This window comes from Hypanus sabinus, chromosome 20 (genome assembly GCF_030144855.1).
Source record: "Hypanus sabinus isolate sHypSab1 chromosome 20, sHypSab1.hap1, whole genome shotgun sequence".
In the NCBI taxonomy this organism is placed as follows: Eukaryota; Metazoa; Chordata; class Chondrichthyes; order Myliobatiformes; family Dasyatidae; genus Hypanus; species Hypanus sabinus.
The window spans coordinates 57,811,543-57,832,418 of record NC_082725.1 but is presented as its reverse complement, the minus strand read 5'-3'; the positions used below and the strand labels follow the sequence as shown (position 1 = coordinate 57,832,418).

General features: G+C 41.9%; 1 protein-coding gene across 2 annotated transcripts in view; it reads right to left on the bottom strand.

Moving 5' to 3' along the window:
- Positions 1–20,876, bottom strand: part of tmem170b (transmembrane protein 170B) — a 71,246-nt gene that overhangs the window by 9,722 nt on the left and 40,648 nt on the right. For both annotated transcript variants that reach the window (XR_009507113.1, XM_059945576.1), the window contains exon 2: positions 20,705–20,875. Coding sequence is in view for 1 of the 2 variants with exons in the window: in XM_059945576.1 (XP_059801559.1) it covers positions 20,705–20,875 (171 nt within the window). In the remaining variant the exon portion in view is untranslated. The remainder of the gene's footprint in view (positions 1–20,704; position 20,876) is intronic.

Below are 20,876 nucleotides of genomic sequence, written 5' to 3'. Positions count from 1 at the left end.
CTCAGTGGTTGATAAGCTGATGGAGAAGATCCTGAGAGGCAGGATTTATTAACATTTGGAGAGGTATAATATGATTAAGAGTAGTCAGCATGGCTTTGTAAAGGGCAGGTCATGCCTTGCGAGCCTGATTGAATTTTTTTGAGGATGTGACTAAACACATTGATGAAGGAAGAGCAGTAGATGTAGTGCATATGCATTTCAGCAAGGCATTTGATAATGTACCCCATGCAAGGCTTATTGAGAAAGTAAGGAGGCATGGGATCCAAGGGGACATTGCTTTGTGGATCCAGAACTGGCTTGCCCACAGAAGTCAAAGAGTGGTTGTAGATGGGTCATATTCTGCATGGAGGTCGGTCACCAGTGGAGTGCCTCAGGGATCTGTTCTGGGTCCCTTACGCTTTGTGATTTTTATAAATGACCTGGATGAGGAAGTGGAGGGATGGGTTAGTATGTTTGCTAATGACAAAGGTTGGAGGTGTTGTGGATAGTGTGGAGGGCTGTCAGAGGTTACAGCGGGACATTGATAGGATGCAAAACTAGGCTGAGAAGTGGCAGATGGAGTTCAACACAGTTAAGTGCGAACTGGTTCATTTTGGTAGGTCAAATATGATGGCAGAATATACTATTAATGGTAAGACTCTTGGCAGTGTAGAGGATCAGAGGGATCTTGGGGTCCAAGCCCATAAGACACTCAAAGCAGCTGCGCAGGTTGACTCTGGTTGAGAAGGCATATGGTGTACTGGCCTTTATGATTTGTGGAATTGAATTTAGGAGCCAAGAGGTAATGTTACAGCTATATAAGATCCTGGTCAGACCCCACTTGGAGTACTGTGCTCAATTCTGGTTGCCTCACTACAGGAAGGATGTGGAAGCCATAGTAAGGGTGCAGGGGAGATTTACAAGGATGTTGCCTGGATTGGGGAGCATGCCTTATGAGAACAGGTTGAGTGAACTTGGCCTTTTCTCCTTGGAGCGACAGAGGATGAGAGGTGACCCGATAGAGGTGTTTAAGAGGATGAGAGGCATTGATCGTCTGGATAGTCAGAGGCTTTTTCCCAGGGCTGAAATGGTTGCCACAAGAGGACATAGTTTTAAGGTGCTGGAGAGTAGGTACAGAGGAGATGTCAGAGGTAAGCTTTTTACTCTGAGAGTGGTGAGTGCGTGGAATGGGCTGCCGGCAATGGTGGTGGAGGTGGATATGTTAGGGTCTTTTAAGTGGCTATTAGATAGGTACATGGAGCTTAGTAAAATAGAGGGCTATAGGTAAGCCTAGTAATTTTTAAGGTTGGGACATGTTCAGCACAACTTTGTGGGCTGAAGGGCCTGTATTGTGCTGTAGGTTTTCTATGTTTCTATGTTTTTATGGCCACAGGCTGGAAGTGAGCATCCAAACAGTGGTGAGACGAGTTTAGAATGGAGCTATAAAATTTAAAACCGGGGGGGGGGGGGGGGTGCATGACCGTATCTTCATGAAAGTGAAGATATAATTACACAGGAAAGTGAAAAATACATTCCTTAAGCAGAGGCACTGAAAACAAAGGCTAGGATGTTACATTGCATTTGCACAAAATATTGGTTAGACTGTACTTGTACAATTATGGTCAAACTACATGGAATGGCAAAGGTTATTACTAACCATATGGGGTATTCATTACCACAAACAGAAATACAATTCAATGTTCAGCAAGTGCAGTGTACAAATGGTCTAGATAAATTTCACCAAAAGGGGTTAGATGCAGATGTGTGTAAAGAGATGTACTGTGAAATGGCCCATTTTCTTGATGTATTAAATAAATTTATAGCCAGTTGAGAAGCTTAAAATGACATTAACACAGGATAGTTATAGTAAGCTCCTTCTGAAGTTAAGAAACTTTCTGAATCAATGATTAGCAACTCTCACAGTATTTGTTCAGAATGCTATTTTCCAAGACAACTAACTTTCCACCCAACTGAAATGTTCCTGTCTCTCCCTTCACAAACACTGCCTGACCTGCTAAATGCTTTCAGCATTTTCTGTTTTTTTAAGATTGCAAACATCTGCAGTGTTTTCCTTAAATGATAATTTCTTAATTTTCCTAAACAAAAATACATGCAAAGTGCGACTGGGGGCAGTCTCAGACCAATCCACTGTAATAAGGTCATAAGGTTCAAACAACAAGTGACTTCTATTCTTCAGATCACAGTGTTGTTCAAGTGGCATTGTTGGATTCTGGTTGCTAAGCAGGAAGCAAAGGCAAGTGTTGTGTTAGAAATCTTGGGAGTTTATAATTTCCAACAGTATAGAAAACCCCCAGGATTGACAAAAGTCAAACAAACTACCACAATAAGAACCATGAAGACAAAAAGAAGAATTATACAATTGAAAGAAACTGCTTCTGATTCAACGCTGACTGCTCCCACGAAATACCCACATGGAGGGGAAAACAAAGCACATGCCACAACTGCACAGTTGGTGAAGGCAGAATAGTTTAGCTATTGGCTACATTTGGATATTCTGAAGCAATGGCAAGATAGAAAGATGATAGTATTTTGTTTTTAATCACTTATGTTGGCATAATTTGGTGTAGACCAGCTTTTCACATGGAACACCAGTACTTTCATCCCTGCTGCTCAATTGTTATACTGTGATACTTTGCTACTTCTCCACCTAAAAAAAATCTTACAACATTATCTTAAGCATTGCAAGAACAATCCACAAGTTTGGATTTTTTTCCCCATAAAATTGAACATTCAGACGTCAAAATCCTCACAGTCAGGCATGTTCCTCCACTGAATTGGGGGGGTGGGGGTGGAATTCTCAACCTTCAATTCACATTCCTGCATTAATACCATGTTTCAATTCCCTCAATATCTGCACATAAAAGCAACTGTAAATGTTCAAAGTTTTAAAAAAAATACCAAGTTTGATTTCCCTCAACAAAAAAAACTCTCTACCCGGATACAACCACACAATAGAGCTTATGTGTTCACTACAAATCTCTTTACTTCAAAGGGGTGAGAGAAGCAGGGAAGGAAAATACCCTCTTCTCCAACTCCATCCCACAGATGCAATAATGCAGCATATTGGACCAAGACGGGTCAGCTGGTTGAGCGAGGTCATAAGAACAACCTTGTGCTCAACATCAGCAAGACTGAGGAACTGATTGCAGAATTTAGGAAGATGAAGTAATCAGATACTATGTGTCCTCATTAAAGGGTCTGCAGTGGAAAAGGCGAGCCCCTTACAGTCAGATGACAATGAACTTGAACTTGAGGATCAAGTTCCTGGTGTCAACATCTGAGAACCTATCCTGGGCCCAGCATGTTGATGCAATCATGAAAGCAGCGTGCAAGTGTCTCTACTTCCTTAGAAATTTAAGGAGATTTGGCATGTCAAAGACTGACAAACTTCTATGGAGGGTAAGCATTCTGACTAGTTGTATCAGAGCCTGGTATGCAAATGCCAAAGCACAGGAATGGAAGAAACTATACAGGGTGGTGGACTCAGCTAGTTCCAACATGGGTACAGTTCTCCCCACCATTAAGAGCATCTTCAAGTCAGAAGCATCAATCATCAGGGACCTCCACTATACACCAAGAGGCCAAGCCCTCTTCTCGATGCTGCCATCATATAGGAACTTGACAACCCACTGCAAGATAAAATAGCTTCTTTCCCATTGCCATCAGGTTTTTGAACAGACCTGTAAAATCTTCCACAACCTCAGACTTTTTATTTGGTCTTGCAATCTTGCACTAGCATTGTGATATTTCGTTTATTTTGCACACAGGTATGTATAACTTCTTGCTTATGTTACTTTGCAATTGCCATCGCTTTGTTTTGTGCTGTGCTGCTGCTGTATTATGCAATTTAAACACATTGATCACAGCAGCACTTTAAAATTCTGGATTTGTCTTATAATCTCACAAATTACCTTGGCAAGGATAATTATGATGATATGCCATCAGCCACTTAATCCAAATCTCTGAGGATTATGGTTTAAAAAACTGGCCGTGAATGAAGTCCATTCACTCCTTAGCTCCTGGTGATGGTATTCAGCAGAAACTTTTATCCAAAGTGGTCAGAAAGTGGAAATCACTAGCATGGGAAGCAAGTGAATCAATTATCACAGAGGTACTTAAACAGAACAAGTAAAAACAAACTGTGCAGATACAAAGAGCATCTCCAAGTTAAGATGGTACAGATAAGTGGCAATTCTTTGCATGTAGCTCCGATGGGAATCATTAAATATTCCTGTTTACAGCTGAAATCCAGTCACAGCCATGGGTGCTTCAGTAAGCAACATTATTTTAAAGACGATTTTTAAAAAAAAAATCTATCAATCCTCAAATTGGTGGACCCCGGATGACAGACTCAGGACACAAGTGTAGTTTACCTTTTAAAAAAAAAATGGAAACAGGGCAGGCACTCTGGGCTACAAGTAGGATTGGAATGCAGAAGCCTTAGACCCCCCCACCACTCTGATGAAATGACAATCTCTGGACAACAAAAGTGAAGACCTTAGTGAAGTCTTAGTGAAGACCTTGCAGTACCAGAAGGACATCAGAGACTGCTGTCTAGTTTGCTTCACAGAAACATGGCTTGCCCCTGGCCATCTTGAACACAGCACTGCAGCCAGAGGACTTCACTATCCATTGAAAAGACAGGTCTCCTTTTGAGTTTCCTAAAGGTAATGGAAGTGGAGTATGCTTTGTGGTCAACTCCATCGTGGTGCACAGGGCAGTTCTACTTCAATCCTGCACATCCAACCTGGAACATCTAGTGGTCATGTTCATCCATTTTATCCATCACCATCCAGGCAGTGGTGTGCATTCCACCTCTGGTGATCATCAGCCAGGCACTGAGGGAACTGAGCACCATGATCAGCGTACACGAAACAGCACAACCTGATGACTTCCCTATCATTGTGGGGGATTTCAACCAGGCCAACTTGAAGAAGTCTCTGAACAACTACCACCAACACATCACCTGTGGACCCAGAGGAGCCAACACACTTGACCACTGTTACACCACCATTAAGAATACTTATCAAGCCGTCCCACATCCACACTTTGGAAAGTCTGATCAGCTGGCTATATTTCAACACCCATCGTATAGGGAGAGGCCAAAGACCACAGCACCAGTGGTGAGGACCAAGAAGGTATAGTCAAGGAAGGCAGCGAAGGGTTTACACGACTGGACAATATTCAAGGATTCATCTTCAAATCAATGAATATGCCACAGTTGTCACCAACTCCATCAATACCTATGTGGATGAGAGCATGCCTTTGAGAACATACTGTACCCACACCAAGAAGCCATGGATGAACCTAGAGATTTGTAGTTTGCTGAGGGCTAGATCTGTGGCATTCAAGACTAGTGACCCAGAACTATACAAGTAGTCAAGATACACCTACAGAAGGGTACTTTAAGAGCAAAAGAAAAACAATTCTGAATGGAGTTAAGAGATGAAATTGGATGTACGTCAGCTTTGGTAGGGTTTTCAGGCCATTACTTCCTATAAGGCGAAACCCAAGATCAAGAGTGGCTGTGGTGCTTTCCTTCTAGATGAACTCAATGTCTTTTATGTACAGTTTGAAAAGGGAGAATAAACCTACACGTGTGAATCCCTGCAGCATCTGGTGACCCTATGATCTCTGTCTTGGAGGCAGACATCAGAATATCTTTCAGATGTATGAACCCTCAAGGCATCAGGCCCTGATGGTGTACCTGGTTGTGAACTGAAAACCTGTGCCAACCAACTAGCAGGAGTGTTCAAGGATATCTCATTTCTCACTGCTGCGGTTGGAGGTTCCCATCTGCTTCAAAAGGGTGGTAATTATATCAGTGCCCAAAATCAGGGAGAGCTGCCTCAATGACCATCACCCATTGTTGGCACCTAACTGTGATGAAGTGCTTTAAGGAGGTTGGTCAGGGCCAGAATGAACTCCTGACTAAATAAAGACTTGGACCCATGGCAATTTGCCTTTCACCACATTAGGCCTACAGTGGATGCATTTTCACTGGCTCTTCACTCGGCCTTGGATTACCTGGACAATAGTAATACCTACATCAGGCTGCTGTTTATTGATTACAGCTCAGTGTTCAACACAATCTTACCCTCAGTTCTAGTCTATAAGCTCAAAAATTTCTATAGATGTGCTATGGAGAGCATTCTAACTAGTTGCATCACTGTCTGGTATGATGGGGCCCTTGCTCAGGATTGGACAAAGCTGCAGAAAGTTGTCAACTCGGCCAGCTCCATCACAGGCATTAGCCTCCCCAACACAGAATACACCTTCAAAAGACGATGCTTTGACTTAAGGAAGTCAGTACAAATCTGCTACAGCCATTGTCCAGACAACACATGTTTACATTGTCCTCAATGGTAGTGTTGAAAAGGTCAACTTTGTCACCCATTCAGAGAAGCAATTTGCTGTGTTTATGGTACATTTAACATAGAGACAGATTGGGTGTGGAAGATTTGTAACATAGAAAATCTACAGCACAATACAGGACCTTCGGCCCACAAAGCTGTGTCAAACTTGTTCTTACCTTAGAACTGCCTAGACTTACCAATAGCCCACTATTTCGCTAAGCTCCATGGACCTAACCAGGAGTCTCTTAAAAGACCCTATTGTTTCCACCTCCACCACCGGCAGCCCATTCCATACACACACCACTCTGTGCGTAAAAAACTTACCTATGACATCTCCTCTGTTCCTACTTCCAAGCACCTTAAAACTATGCCCTCTTGTGCTAGCCATTTCAGTCATGAGAAAAAGCCTCTGACTATCCACACGATCAATGCCTGTTATTATCTTGTACAACTCTATTAGGTCATCTCTCATCCTCAGTCACTCCAAGGAGAAAAGGCTGAGTTGACTCAACCTATTCTCATAAGGCATGCTCCCCAATTCAGGCAACATCCTTGTAAATCTCCTCTGCACCCTTTCTAGAGTTTCTACATCCTTCCTGTAGTGAGGCGACCAGAATTGAGCACAGTACTCTAAGAGGGGTCTAACCAGGGTTCTATAGAGCTACAACATTACTTCTCGGCTCTTAAACTCAATCCCAAGGTTGATGAAGGCCAATGCACCGTATGCCTTCTTAACCACAGAGTCAACCTGCGTAGCAGCTTTGGGTGTCCTATAGATTCGGACCCCAAGATTTCTCTGATCCTCCACACTGCCAAGAGTCTTACCATTAATACTATATTCTGCCATCATATTTGACCTACCAAAATTAACTACCTCACACTTATCTGGGTGAACTCCATCTGACACTTCTCAGCCCAGTTTTGTATCCTATCAATGCCCCGCTGTAACTGCTGACAGCCCTCCACACTATCCACAACACCCCCAACCTTTGTGTCATCAGCAAACTTACTAACCCATCCCTCCACTTCCTTATGCAGGCCATTTATAAAAATCATGAACAGCGGCAGTCCCAGAACAGAACTGAGAAACACCACTGCCCACCGATGTCTGTACAGAATATGACCCATCTACAACCACTCTATGCCTTCTGTGGGCAAATCAGTTCTGAAACCACAAAGCAATGTCCCCTTGGATCCAATGCCTTCTTACTTTCCCAATAGGTCTTGCATGGGGTATCAAATGCCTTGTTGAATTCCATATACACTACATCTATGGCTCTCCCTTCATCAATGTGTTTAGTCACATTCTCAAAAAATTCAATCAGCCTCATAAGGCACGACCTGCCATTAAAAAAGCCATGCTGACTATTCCTGATCATATTATGCCTCTCCCAAGTGTTCATAAATCCTGCCTCTCAGGATCTTCTCCATCAACTTACCACCACTGAGGTAAGCCTCACTGGTCTATAATTTCCTGGGCTATCTCTACTCCCTTTCTTGAATAAGGGAACAATATCCACAACCCTCCAATCCTCCGGAACCTCTCCCATCCTCATTGATGATACAAAGATTATCACCAAAGGCTCAGCAATCTCCTCCCTCGCTTCCCACAGTAGCCTGGGATACATTTCGTCTGGTCCCGGTGACTTACCCAACTTGATGCTTTTCAAAAGCTCCAGCACATCCTCTTCCTCAATATCTACATGCTCAAGCTTTACAGTCCACTGCAAGTCATCCCTACAATCACCAAGATCCTTTTCCGTGGTGAATGCTGAAGTCAAGTATTCATTAAGTACCTCTGCTATTTCCTCTGGTTCCATACACACTTTTCCATTGCCAAACTTGATTGGTCCTATCTCTCACATCTTATCCTCTTGCTCTTCACATACTTGTAGAATGCCTTGGGATTTTCCTTAATCCGGTCCGCCACAGCCTTCTCATGGCCCCTTCTGGCTCTCCTAATTTCATTCTTAAGCTCCTGCCTGCTAGCCTTATAATCTTCTAGATCTCCATCATTACCTAGTTTTTTGAACCTTCGGTAAGTTTTTCCTTTCTTCTCACCTAGACTTACAACAGCCTTTCTACATCATGGTTCCTGTACCCAACTGTCTTTTCCCTGACTCATTGGAACGCACCCATGCAGAACCACACGCAGATATCCCCTGAACATTTGCCACATTACTTCTGTACGTTTTCTGAGAACATCTGTTTCCAATTTATGCTTCCAAGTTTCTGCCTGATAGACTTATATTTCCCCTTACTCCAATTAAACATTTCCCTAACTTGTCTGTTCCTAGCCCTCTCCAATGCTATGGTAAAGGAGATAGAATTGTGATCAATATCTCAAAAATGCTCTCCCACTGAGAGACCTGACACCTGACCAGATTCATTTCCCAACACCAGATCAAGTAGAGTCGCTCCTCTTGTAGGCTTATCTACATTGTGTCAGGAAACCTTCCTGAACATACCTAACAAACTCCACCCCATCTAAACCCTTCACTCTAGGGAGATGCCAATCAATTATTTGGGAAATTAAAATCTCCCACCACAACAACCCTGTTATTATTACACCTTTGCAGAATCTGTCTCCCTATCTGCTCCTCGATGTCCCTGTCACTATTGGCTGGTATATAAAAACCACCCAGTAGAGTTATTGACCCCTTCCTATTCCTAACTTCCACCTACAGAGACTCCGTAGACAACCCCTCCATGATTTTCTCCTTATCTGCAGCCATGACACTACTCCTGGTCAACCCTTACCTCTTTTGCTTCCCTCCCTATCCTTTCTGAAACATCTAAAGCCTGGCACTTGAAGTAGCCATTCCTGCCCCATCCAAGTCTCTGTAATGGTCCAAGTGCTGTTCCACGCACTAAGCTCATCCGCTTTATTCATAATACTCCTTATATTAAAATAATCACATCTCAAACCATCGGTCTGAGCGCGTCCCTTCTTTATCACCTGCCTATCCTTCCTTTCTCTATTTTTCCTCTATCTGTGAGCCAGCCTCCCTTTGCACCATTCCCCCAGCAGTTCCGTTCCCACCCCCCAGCAATTCTAGTTTAAACTCTCCCCAATAGCCTTATCAAACCTCCCTGTTAGGATATTGGACCCCTTGGAATTCAAGTGCAACCCATCCTTTTTTGTACAGGTCACACCCGCCCCAAAAGAGGTCCCAATGATCCAGAAATCTGAATCCCTGCCCCTTGCTCCAATCCCTCAGCCACACATTTATCCTCCACCTCATTCTATTCCTATACTCACTGTAACGTGGCACAAACAGTAATCCCAAGATTATTACCTTTGAGGTCCTATCTCTTAACCTCCCTCCTAACTCCTTGTAGTCCGCTTTCAGGACCTCCTCCCTTTTCCTGCCTATGTCGTTGGTACTAATATGTACCACGACCCATGGCTGTTCTCCTTCCCACTTCAAGATATTGTGGACGTGATCAGAAACATCCCGGACCCTAGCACTATCCGCGTTTCCTTTCTGCGTCCACAGAATAGCCTGTCTGACCCCCTAACTGAGTCCCCTATCACTGCTGCCATCCTCTTCCTTTCCTTGCCCTTCTGAGCCACAGGGCCACAAGGCGCGGCCACTATTGCTTCCCCCAGGTAAGTCGTCCACCCCCTCCAACAGTACTCAAACATAAGTACTTATTGTTAAGAGGGACAGCCATGCCCTTCCTTTTCCTGACTGTTACCCATTTATCTCTCCGTAGTAACTACCTACCTATTGCTCCTCATTCTCATGGATTCTCATATATGGATATGGAATATGAGAATATGGATTCTCATATACCTTCTCATTCTTCCTGACCAGACGAAGGTCATTGAGCTGCATCTCCAGTTCCCTAACACTGTCCCTAAGGAGCTGCAGCTCGATGCACCTGGTGCAGATGTGGCTGTCCAGGAGGCTGGGAGTCTCTCAGACCTCCCACATCTGACACCAAGCACAGAAAAATCGGCCTCACACACATACTTCCTGTCTGTATTCCACACAGATAACCTACCTCGCCTCAACCCTTTATTGCTGAAGCCCCGTTGAGCAAAAGCCTTCCTACTCCATCTCCCTCTACTCCGTTGCCCGCTTCTCCAACGCCTGCTGTATAAATCTGTCTTTTTAAACTCTTCTCGCTGTTCTCACTGGCTGACTTCCATGTGCTTGCGCAGTCATGCCCCATACAAACCACTCAGGAACTAATGTAATGAGAACAAGAATCTAACGATGATCTAGTTTGGTGTAAATCAGCTTCTTTGAACCAAAGTTGCATTGTTTACATACTAAGTAGTTATTGAAACAATGATCCAAATCACTTTTAACCAGCACTACCTCAACTTAGGTTAACATTCAAACTTGGATATGATTGCTATTGGATCAATCATATTTCTTGGGCAATCTGACGCTTCTCAAAACACTTCATTCTGTTGTTTCCTAGTACAAATGCCTGACTTCATGTGTTTTTAAAAAAATTTTTGAATTGGAGTATCTCATGTCTTAACATCTTAAAGCTTCAAATCAAACCAACCTTTACCACAAACTCTAGCATGTGTGCTACCTTGTACTTCAACTCCTAAAGCTCTGGTACCACTCTGTGCTTCACTCAAGGCTATTAAAATGTGTCTACACATTTCAGTATTCCAGATGTGGTCTAAGGTGTTACATAACTACAGCAGTTTCCAGCCTCTTGCATGCCCATACTCCAGCCAAAAATAAAAGAGAATTGAATTTGTAATCTTGGTTGTTTCCCCATACCTGTCCAAGACACTTTAAATGGATATCTCTTTAGACCACTTATGCCATCAGTTTTTTTTTTGCCCATTAGAAGCACTCTGCTCCATCACCTTCAGGTTCAATGCACTTAGTTATGAAGTTACAGAGAGTCACACTGCACAGAAATAGGCCTTTTGGACTAACTCAAACATGCAGACCCAGATGCCTACCTAAGCTAGCTCCAATCATCTGGGTTGATCCATATCCCTCAGAACCTTTCCTATTCATGTACATGTCCAAGTGTCTGATATGGACAGATACAACAATCATCACTTCTTTCAGTTCATTTCATACAAGCCTCACTTTGTTTTTAAAGTTGTCCCTTGGGTTCCTATAAATCCCTCCCCTCTCATGCCCTCTATTTCTTGATCTCCCAAACCTAAAAAGGTGTCTATTCACTTCATCTATGTCTCTCAACATCTGATACATTTTTATATCACCAGTCTCCAATCCAAGGAATAAACTTATTTACATTAAAATCTATTTGCTTTAAAGTCTCCCCATTCAAAAGTCAAATCTATAAATTAAATGTGAAACAGACTTGGTGACACTAAAATTAAACCCAAAACCTTCCAGGAATGGAGTACAATACTGTAGGTGGCCAGGAAATTGGGTAGTGCCAAAACAAATATCAAATCATGCTGGTACATAATTAGTGCAATTCTTTTTTTTTAAATAATTTTTTATTGCATTTTTAAATGATTACAAAGTATGAAAAAACAATGTATATAACCCATACCCCCTCCCCTTAACCCCTCCCCCCTAACTGCCCTATAGAAAAAAAAGAAAGAAAGAAAGAAACAGCTGCTCTGCTGCAGGACCAGAACACAGGAGGGCTGGGTTTTGGCCTCCGGGAAAGGCTTGAATTATACAAAGGGCTGTGTAAGATGCAGTCACTTGCTAAATGAGAAAAGTCCTTAGCTACACATGGACCCATGCCATTATCCTAAATGATCGTTTTGCATCACCATAGAAGACCCATTATTCACAAGACTAACAAAGCTGCCTATTTTTGTCATTGGCAACTTGGCTCTTTTAACTACAACAAACAATTCCAGCCCAGCATGGTTCCTTACAAGACATGACTAGTCACAGCCTACTGGCTCAAGTGTACAATATCCCTGTTCAATCTCCTGATCTTAATTAATTTGTTATTTAGATTACTAAATATCCTTCAATTCCATTTAGGTAACTGCTTATTGCAAGGGATCTTACTAAACACTTTTAGAATTATGCACACTCCTGTACATTCAAAATAATCAATCCATCAATTTCAAATTTCCTCAGACATTCCACCCTTGTGTGTGATTGTGTGATTTCCATTTAGTGAATGTTAGGCAAATTGGTCTACAATTCACAAACAAAAGAAAGTCTGCAGATGATGGAGATCTGAGGAACATACACAAAATGCTGGAGGAACCCAGCAGACAGACATTGGGGGGGGGGGGGGGGAGGAGGGTTTAAGGCATTACTGTAAGTTTGAGAAATATTCATGCTACCCAGATGGAATACAAGGTGTTGTTCCTCCAACCTAAATGTGGCCTTATCTCATCAGTGGAAGAGAATTCTGCCCCCACCACTTCACCATTTCCCACCACCTTGTCCCTCTCTCATGTTATCTCCTTGCTCACCCACCATCTCCCCCGGTGCTCCTTTCTTCTATAGCCTTCCGTCTCTTTCACCAATCAAGTTCCTAGCGCTTTGCTTCATTCCTCCTCCTCCAAGTTTCACCTATCGCCTGGTGATTCTCTCTCCCCTTCCCCACCTTTCAAATCTACTCCTCAGCTTTTTAACTCCAATCCTTCCAAAGGATTTCAGCCCAAACCATTGACTGTACTTTTTCTCCCCCATAGATGCTGCCTGGCCTGCTGAGTTCCTCCAGCATTTTATGTGTGTTGATCTACAATTCTCCAGCTTTGCTCTCTCATCCTTCTTTAGTGAAATATCCTGAGTAAATTACCAATTCACAAAAATCAGTTCCCACATCAAAAATAGGCACCAACAATTTTAACAGCTATCCCTTTAATTCCTGGGTGGAAAACTAGGGTTTGGTCACTCATTAATGCCATTATTGTTACTTTGCTTAATCTAACAAGTTCCTTTCTTAACTCATTTCTCCAAGATGCAATATTCTGCTACAACTACTAGAAGTATTAAATAAGCCTCCCACATTCTCATTTTGTCACTATTAAACATATTCTGAAAATCCTTATCAACCTTGTCTAGATTTTCATTTCTTTTTATTAGTACTTCTCTGTAGAACTAACCCTGATAAGGAGGAAAGGGCCAATCACCAGAAATCCTGCTAGACTTGTATCTTATTACAGGTTCTTGCCTCTAGACGTCTAGGGCTGTTTTTGGTCATTAGAATTCCATGAGGGATGCAAAGCGGAATTCAATAACATTGTTGTTTTTTTTAAAATGTAAGCAAAAGATTTCCAGCTGGAATCCAGCTTAGCCATGAGCAGACCTGCTCACTTTGCAATGGCTTTTCTTCTATCTCATGTTCTAGAAGTCAGCTTTATCCAAAACTTCTTTCCATTTCAGGAGTCTCTCTTCAGAGGGTTAAAATGAACTCAGTTCCAGGAGTGCTGTCACAGGAACACAGTATCCGTAAATGTTCAAAGTAAACGAGAGGACATGATTATTCAAACGAGAGAACATGATTTATTCAAACGAGAGGACATGATTTGAGAGTTAGGGGGCAGAAGTTTAAGGGAAACACGAGGGGGTATTTCTTTACTCAGAGAGTGATAGCTGTGTGGAATGAGCTTCCTGTAGAAGTAGTAGAGGCCAGTTCAGTTGTGTCACTTAAGGTAAAATTGGATAGGTATATGGACAGGAAAGGAGTGGAGGGTTAAGGGGTGAATGCGGGTAGGTGGGACTAGGTGAGATTAAGAGTTTGGCACGGACTAGGAGGGCTGAGATGGCCTGTTTCCGTGCTGTGACTGTTATATGGTTATATGGTTAAATTTATTAACCAAGTACATACATGTCATCATATACAACACTGAGATTAATTTTATTGTGGGCATACTCAATAAATCCACATTCAAATCAATTAAAAGTCTGCACCAACTTCAGCATTCAAGCAGTGTGCAAAAGACAACAAACTTTGCAAAAAGGAGATAATAATAATAATAATACTACAGGTTTCCCCCACTATCCAAAGGTAGAGCATTCCTATGAAACCACTTGTAAGCTGAAATGTTGTAAAGCGAAGAAACAATTACTATTAATTTATATGGGAAAAATTTGAGTGTTCCCAGACCCAAAAAAACATACCAAATCATACCAAATAACACATAAAACCTAAAATAACATGAACATATTAAAAGCAGGAATAATATGATAAATATACAGCCTATATAAAGTAGAAATATCACAGGGGTCACCAAACTTCTTTGCACCGTGGACCAGTTCGATATTGACAATATTCTTGCGGTCTGGCTGATGGGGGCATTAATCACAACCAGAATATAGGTGTTTGTTAAGTCAACTATAAGTCACTTATAAGTAGCTAATACACTCAATTTTGTTTCTAAAAGGGTTTATCTAAAGAATTTAATATTAAACACACAGCGCATACTTTCCTTGCATGAACATATAAAATCATTGCAACACACCAGTGAGAGGACAAGGCCGGAGGTTCCCGTACTGGGGCCGCGGTGGTCGCAGTCCAGAGAGAGCGGCCGACAAAAGTCTGGCTCGAGGGATGACCTTCAGTAGATTGCAGCGAGGTAGCTGCTCTGCTACTTACGAAACCCTGAGCCCAAATTAGGTCGTCTGCAAATATTTTAGCACCGGGTTCCCCAAGAACATACGGTGTGCTAAACAGGTTTAGAGGCAGTGCCCATCTGTCATGAGGCCAGTAGCAATGGCACTTCTCACTGGACGCACGAGGCGGCCAGTTACCCGAGGCCAACCAGAGATCCCTGATGCGAGAGTATCACTGCATTTAGGCGACTGATGACCTCACGTGCGTAATGATCTCATGTGCATTCAAGTTCAATAGTGGGCGTGACAGGGAATGAGGGAAGGTGCAGCTGACTCATATTGTTTCATATTGCCAAATCATATCGTTTCCTTGCAGCCCGGTATTACATACTTCGTGGCCCGGTGGTTGGGGACCACTGAAATATTGTATGTACGGTGTAGTTTCACTTATCAGAATGGGGAAGACAGTGAGCCAAAATAGATTTAGGGGGTGGGGGGGGGGGGGAAATTGGCATGTACACGCATATGCACATACACACACAACTGCCCACACAAGGCTTCGTGGTCATGGTAGTTTTTCCTCGGGGTAAACACACGTATAAAGCAGGCATCTTTTTTTCGTAAAAGCGAAAATCCTCTTCGGTTAGCGAAAACAGGTACTAATGTAGGTCTTTTGTAACAGCAAGCTGTCGTAAAGCAAATATTTGAAAAATGGAGGCCTCCTGTAAATAAGTATCAAGAACATGAGACGAAGAGTCCTTAAAAGAGGGTCCATTGGTTGAGGGAATATTGGAAAGACAGAGCAAGTGAAGTTGAGCGAATTGATCCCTTTGGTTCAAGAGCCTGATGGTTGAGGGGTAATAATCATCCCCAAACCTGGAGGTGCGTGTCCTGAGGCTCCTGTTCCTTCTTCCTGACGACAGCAGTGGTGGAGGTCCCTGATGATGGTTGCTGCTTTCCTATGAAGGTGCTTCATGTAAATACTGTCAAAGGGGAGGATGGCTTTACCCAGGATGGACTGGGCAGTATCCACTTTTTGTAGGAATCCCCCCCACCCCCCAAGGGCAATCTGTTTCCATACAAGGCTGTGATGCGGCCAGCTAATATACTCTCCATCACATATAAAAAAAGATTATAAAGTTGTTCGCACCATTAGGGATAAACAGAGTAAGAGGTGCAGAGTTTCTTAAATGCATCTATTTTAATGCTAGGAGCATTGTAAGAAAGGTGGATGAGCTTAGAGCATGGATTGATATCTGGAAATATGATGTTGTAGCTATTAGTGAAACATGGTTGCAGGAGGGGTGTCATTGGCAACGAAATATTCCTGGACTTTGTTGCTTCAGGTGTGATAGAATTGGAGAGGCAAGAGAGGGAGGTGTTGCATTGATTGTCAGAGAAAATATTACAGCGGTGCTTTGGCAGGATAGATTAGAGGGCTTGTCTAGGGAGGCTATTTCGGTGGAATTGAGGATTGGGTGTAGTAACAATTATAGGGGTGTATTATAGACCACCTAATGGGGAGCGAGAAATGGAGGAGCAAATTTGTAAGGAGATAGCAGATATTTGTAATAAGCACAAGGTTGTGATTGTGGGAGATTATTTAATTTTTCACACAGACTGGGAAGCCCATTCTGTAAAAGGGCTGGATGGTTTGGAGTTTCTAAAATGTGTGCAGGATAGTTTTTTTTCAGCAATACATAGAGGTACCGACCAGAGAAGGGGCAGTGTTGGATCTCCTATTAGGAAATGAAATAGGTCAGGTAATGGAGGTATGTATTTGGGAGCACTTCCGGTCCAGTGATCACAATGCCATTAGTTTCAACATAATTATGGAGAAGGATAGGACTTGGGACTGGACCTAGGGTTGAGATTTTTGATTGGAGAAAGGCTAACTTTGAGGAGACATGAAAACATTTAGAGGGAGTGGATTGGGACAATTTGTTTTATGGGAAGGATGTTATAGAAAAATGGAGGTCATTTAAAGGTGAAATTTTGAGGGTACCAAAACTTTATGTTCCTGTTAGGTTGAAAGGAAAGGTTAACAGTTTGAGAGAGTCATAGTTTTCAAGGGATATTGGAAACTTGCTTTGGAAAAAGAGGGAGATCTACAATAAATATAGGCAGCATGGAGTAGATGATGTGCTTGAGGAATATAAAGAATGTAAAAAGAATCTTAAGAAAGAAATTAGAAAAGCTAAAAGAAGATATGAGGTTGCTTTGGCAAGTAAGGTGAAAATAAATCCAAAGTGTTTCTACAGTTATATTAATAGCAAAAGGATAGTGAGGGGTAAAATTGGTCCCTTACAGAATCCATAAGAGACAAAAGAGATGGGGGATATTTAGAACAATTTCTTTTCTTCGGTACTCACTAAGGAGAAGGATATTGAATTGTGTAAGGCAAGAGAAACAAGTAGGGTAGTTATGGAAACTTTGATAATTAAAGAGGAAGTACTGGGGTTTTTAAAGAATATAAAAGTGGATAAATCTATGGGTCCTGAGAGGATATCCCCTAGGACCTTGAGGGAAGTTAGTGTAGAAATAGCAGGGGCTCTGACAGAAATATTTCAAATATCATTGGAGAAGGGGATGGCGCCAGAGGATTGGCATATTGCTCATGTGGTTCCATTGTTTAAAAAGGGTTTAAGAATAAACCTAGCAATTATCGGCCTTTAAGTTTGATGTCAGTGGTGGGTAAATTAATGGAAAGTATTCTTAGAGATGATATATATAATTATTTGGATAGACAGGGTCTGATTAGGAACAGTCAACATGGATTTGTGTGTGGAAGGTCATGTTTGACAAATCTTACTGAATTTTTTGAAGAGGTTACTAGGAAAGTTGACGAGGGTAAAGCAGTGGATGTTGTCTATATGGACTTCAGTAAGGCCTTTGACAAGGTTCCACACGGAAGGTTCGTTAGGAAGATTCAATCGTTAGGTATTAATATTGAAGTACTAAAATGGATTCAACAGTGGCTGGATGGGAAATGAAGAGAGTAGTGGTGGATAACTCTTTGTCAGGTTGGAGACCGGTGACTCGTGTGTGCCTCAGGGATCTGTACTGGGTCCAATGTTGTTTGTCATATACATTAATGATCTGGATGATGGGGTGGTAAATTGGATTAGTAAGTATGCAGATGATACTCAAATAGGTGGTGTTGTGGATAATGAAGTAGGTTTTCAAAGCTTGCAGAGAGATTTAGGCCAGTTAGAAGAGTGGGCTGAATGATGGCAGATGGAGTTTAATGCTGATAAGTGTCAGCTGCTACATTTTGGTATGACTAATCAAAATAGGATATACATGGTAAATGGTCAGGCATTGAGGAATGCAGTAGAACAGAGTGATCTAGGAATAATGGCGCATAGTTCCCTGAATGTGGAATCTCATGTGGATAGGATGGTGAAGAAAGCTTTTGGTATGCTGGCCTTTATAAATCAGAGCATTGAGTATAGGAGTTGGAATGTAATGTTAAAATTGTACAAGGCATTGGTGAGGCCAAATGTGGAGTATTGTGTACAGTTCTGGTCACCAAGTTATAGGAAAGATGTCAACAAAATAGAGAGAGTACAGAGAAGATTTACTAGAATGTTACCTGGGTTTCAGCACCTAAGTTACAGAGAGAGATTGAACAAGTTATATCTTTATTCTTTGGAGCATAGAAGGTTGAGGGGGGGCTTGATAGAGGTATTTAAAATTATGAGGGGGATAGATAGAGTTGACGTGGATAGGCTTTTTCCCCCATTGAGAGTAGGGGAGATTCAAACAAGAGGACATGAGTTGAGAGTTAAGGGGCAAAAGTTTAGGGGTAACATGAGGGGGAACTTCTTTACTCAGAGAATGGTAGCTGTGTGGAACGAGCGTCCAGTAGAAATGGTAGAGGCAGGTTCGATTTTGTCATTTAAAAAAAATTGGATAGGTATATGGACAGAAAAGGAATGGAGGGTTATAGGCTCAGTGCAGGTAGATGGGTCTAGGTGATAGTAAGCGTTTAGCGCGGACTAGAAGGGCCAATATGGCCCGTTTCCTTGCTGTAATTGTTATATGGTTATATCTATAGAAGTTTGCCAAAGTTTTAGACATCATGGCAAATCTTTGTAAACTCCTAAGCAAAGACACTGCTATGCTTTCTTCATAATTGCACTGGGGGATGGGCCCAGGGCAGGTCCTCCAAACTGATATCACTGGGCTATTTAAAGTTGCTAACTCTCTCCACCTCTGATGAGGGATGGCTCATGGACCTCTGGTTTCCTCCTTCTCCTCAAGTCAATCATCAGCTTCTTGGTCTTGCTGACATTGAGCATTGACATTGACATTGTGGTTATGGCACTACTCAGTCAAATTTTCAATCTTCCTCCTATATGCTTCGTCAAGGACCTCCATCACCCAGGACGTGCTCTCTTCTCACTGCTGCTATCAAGAAGATGATACAGAAGCATGAGGAATCATACTACCAGGCACCCTTCAACCACCAGGCTCTTGAACCAGAGGAGATAACTTTACTTCCCCCATCATTGAAATGTTCCCACAAACTACGGACTCACTTTCAAGGGCTCTTTACCTCATGCTCTCGATATTTCTTATCATTTATTTTGTATTTGCACAGTTTGTTGCATTTTTGCTCACTGGTTATACATCTGCCCTGTTGAGTGCGGTCTTTCATCGATTCTATTATGGTTCTTGGATTTACTGAGTATGCCCAGAAGAAAATGAATCTCAGGATTGTATATGGTGATATGGTGTAAATGGGGTATATATATATGGTACATATGGTATACTCATGTATACAATATTTGAACTTCGGATCGTCGTTAGTTGACTGCTCAGAGTCATGGATTCTTATAGTTGGAATTGTAATTTATTATATGGTTGGTTAAACAATTTAAGAATCTGGTGCAATGCTACTTTTATAACACTTAGCCCAAGAAGAATTTCACCTGTTAGTCCTATTCTTGCTCAGACACCAGTGCTTTTACTTCACCGACTCCGTTTCTAAAACTCAAGTTTATACTCCTCTCAAAGGCTTATTCCTCCTTCATAAAATACTCCTCCATGCCAACTTCTCCTATAGACTCTCAGTTCCTGCAATTCTACACTTTATCAGGATTTTCTCTCCCTTCTTACCAGATTTAGAAAGGAAAAATCAACCATCTGGTCTGGGTCTGGATTCATGCCTGGGCCAGACCAACAAACTTGTTTCTCTCAAAGACATGCTGTATATACCAAATCTAACGATACCATTCTTAAAATCCAGGTTATTAGCTGACTTTGGGGGATTGAACTAAAAGTCTGGGTTACAGTAATAACCATTTATACTCAATTAATTCTTTCCCTAGGGTCTCCAATCTATCTTTATTCCTCAATCCTTCGAAACTTTCTTCTACCACCACCATTTTTACCCCATTAATTTCCCCAAACCCCAATAACACTTTATATCCCTTCAAATGCTTAACTCAACTTTAAATATCAAGATTAGAGGTAAAGCTTCAATTTTCAAAAGAGAACTGTGTTGTATGAAGTCAGAAAGGATCCAGTTGAATTGAGCTTAATTTCAAAGGAAGTTCAAAGGTTTCCTGCCAACTGGCTTTTCCCACATTTGATAGCTTACCTAATGTCACATTTTTAAAAAACTCTAAAAAGTACTAACACATATTTTAATCAAACCGAGAATGGCTCAAGCACTCTTAAATGGAAATCTATGGTAAACCACAAGTGGAAAAACTCTGGGGACAAACCAAAGGACTTACAGAAATTTTTGCTTAAAATCTTCTTATTAACATATTAACATGCAGCATGAAAAGTTCCAGGGTTTAACTATCCAGATACCAAAAAGGCACTGTCCAAATTTCGAGTACTTACTTGTGATCATTCCTCCTGTTATGGATGCCAGGAAGCCCACAACTATGGCTATCACAGATATTACTCTGCCCTGCTTGTGTCTTTGAAGCATTACAAACATCAGGAGACCAACAGCACCATGAACGAAGAGGGAGGAGAAGAGGGCCCAGAGGAAAACCCAGTACCACATCTC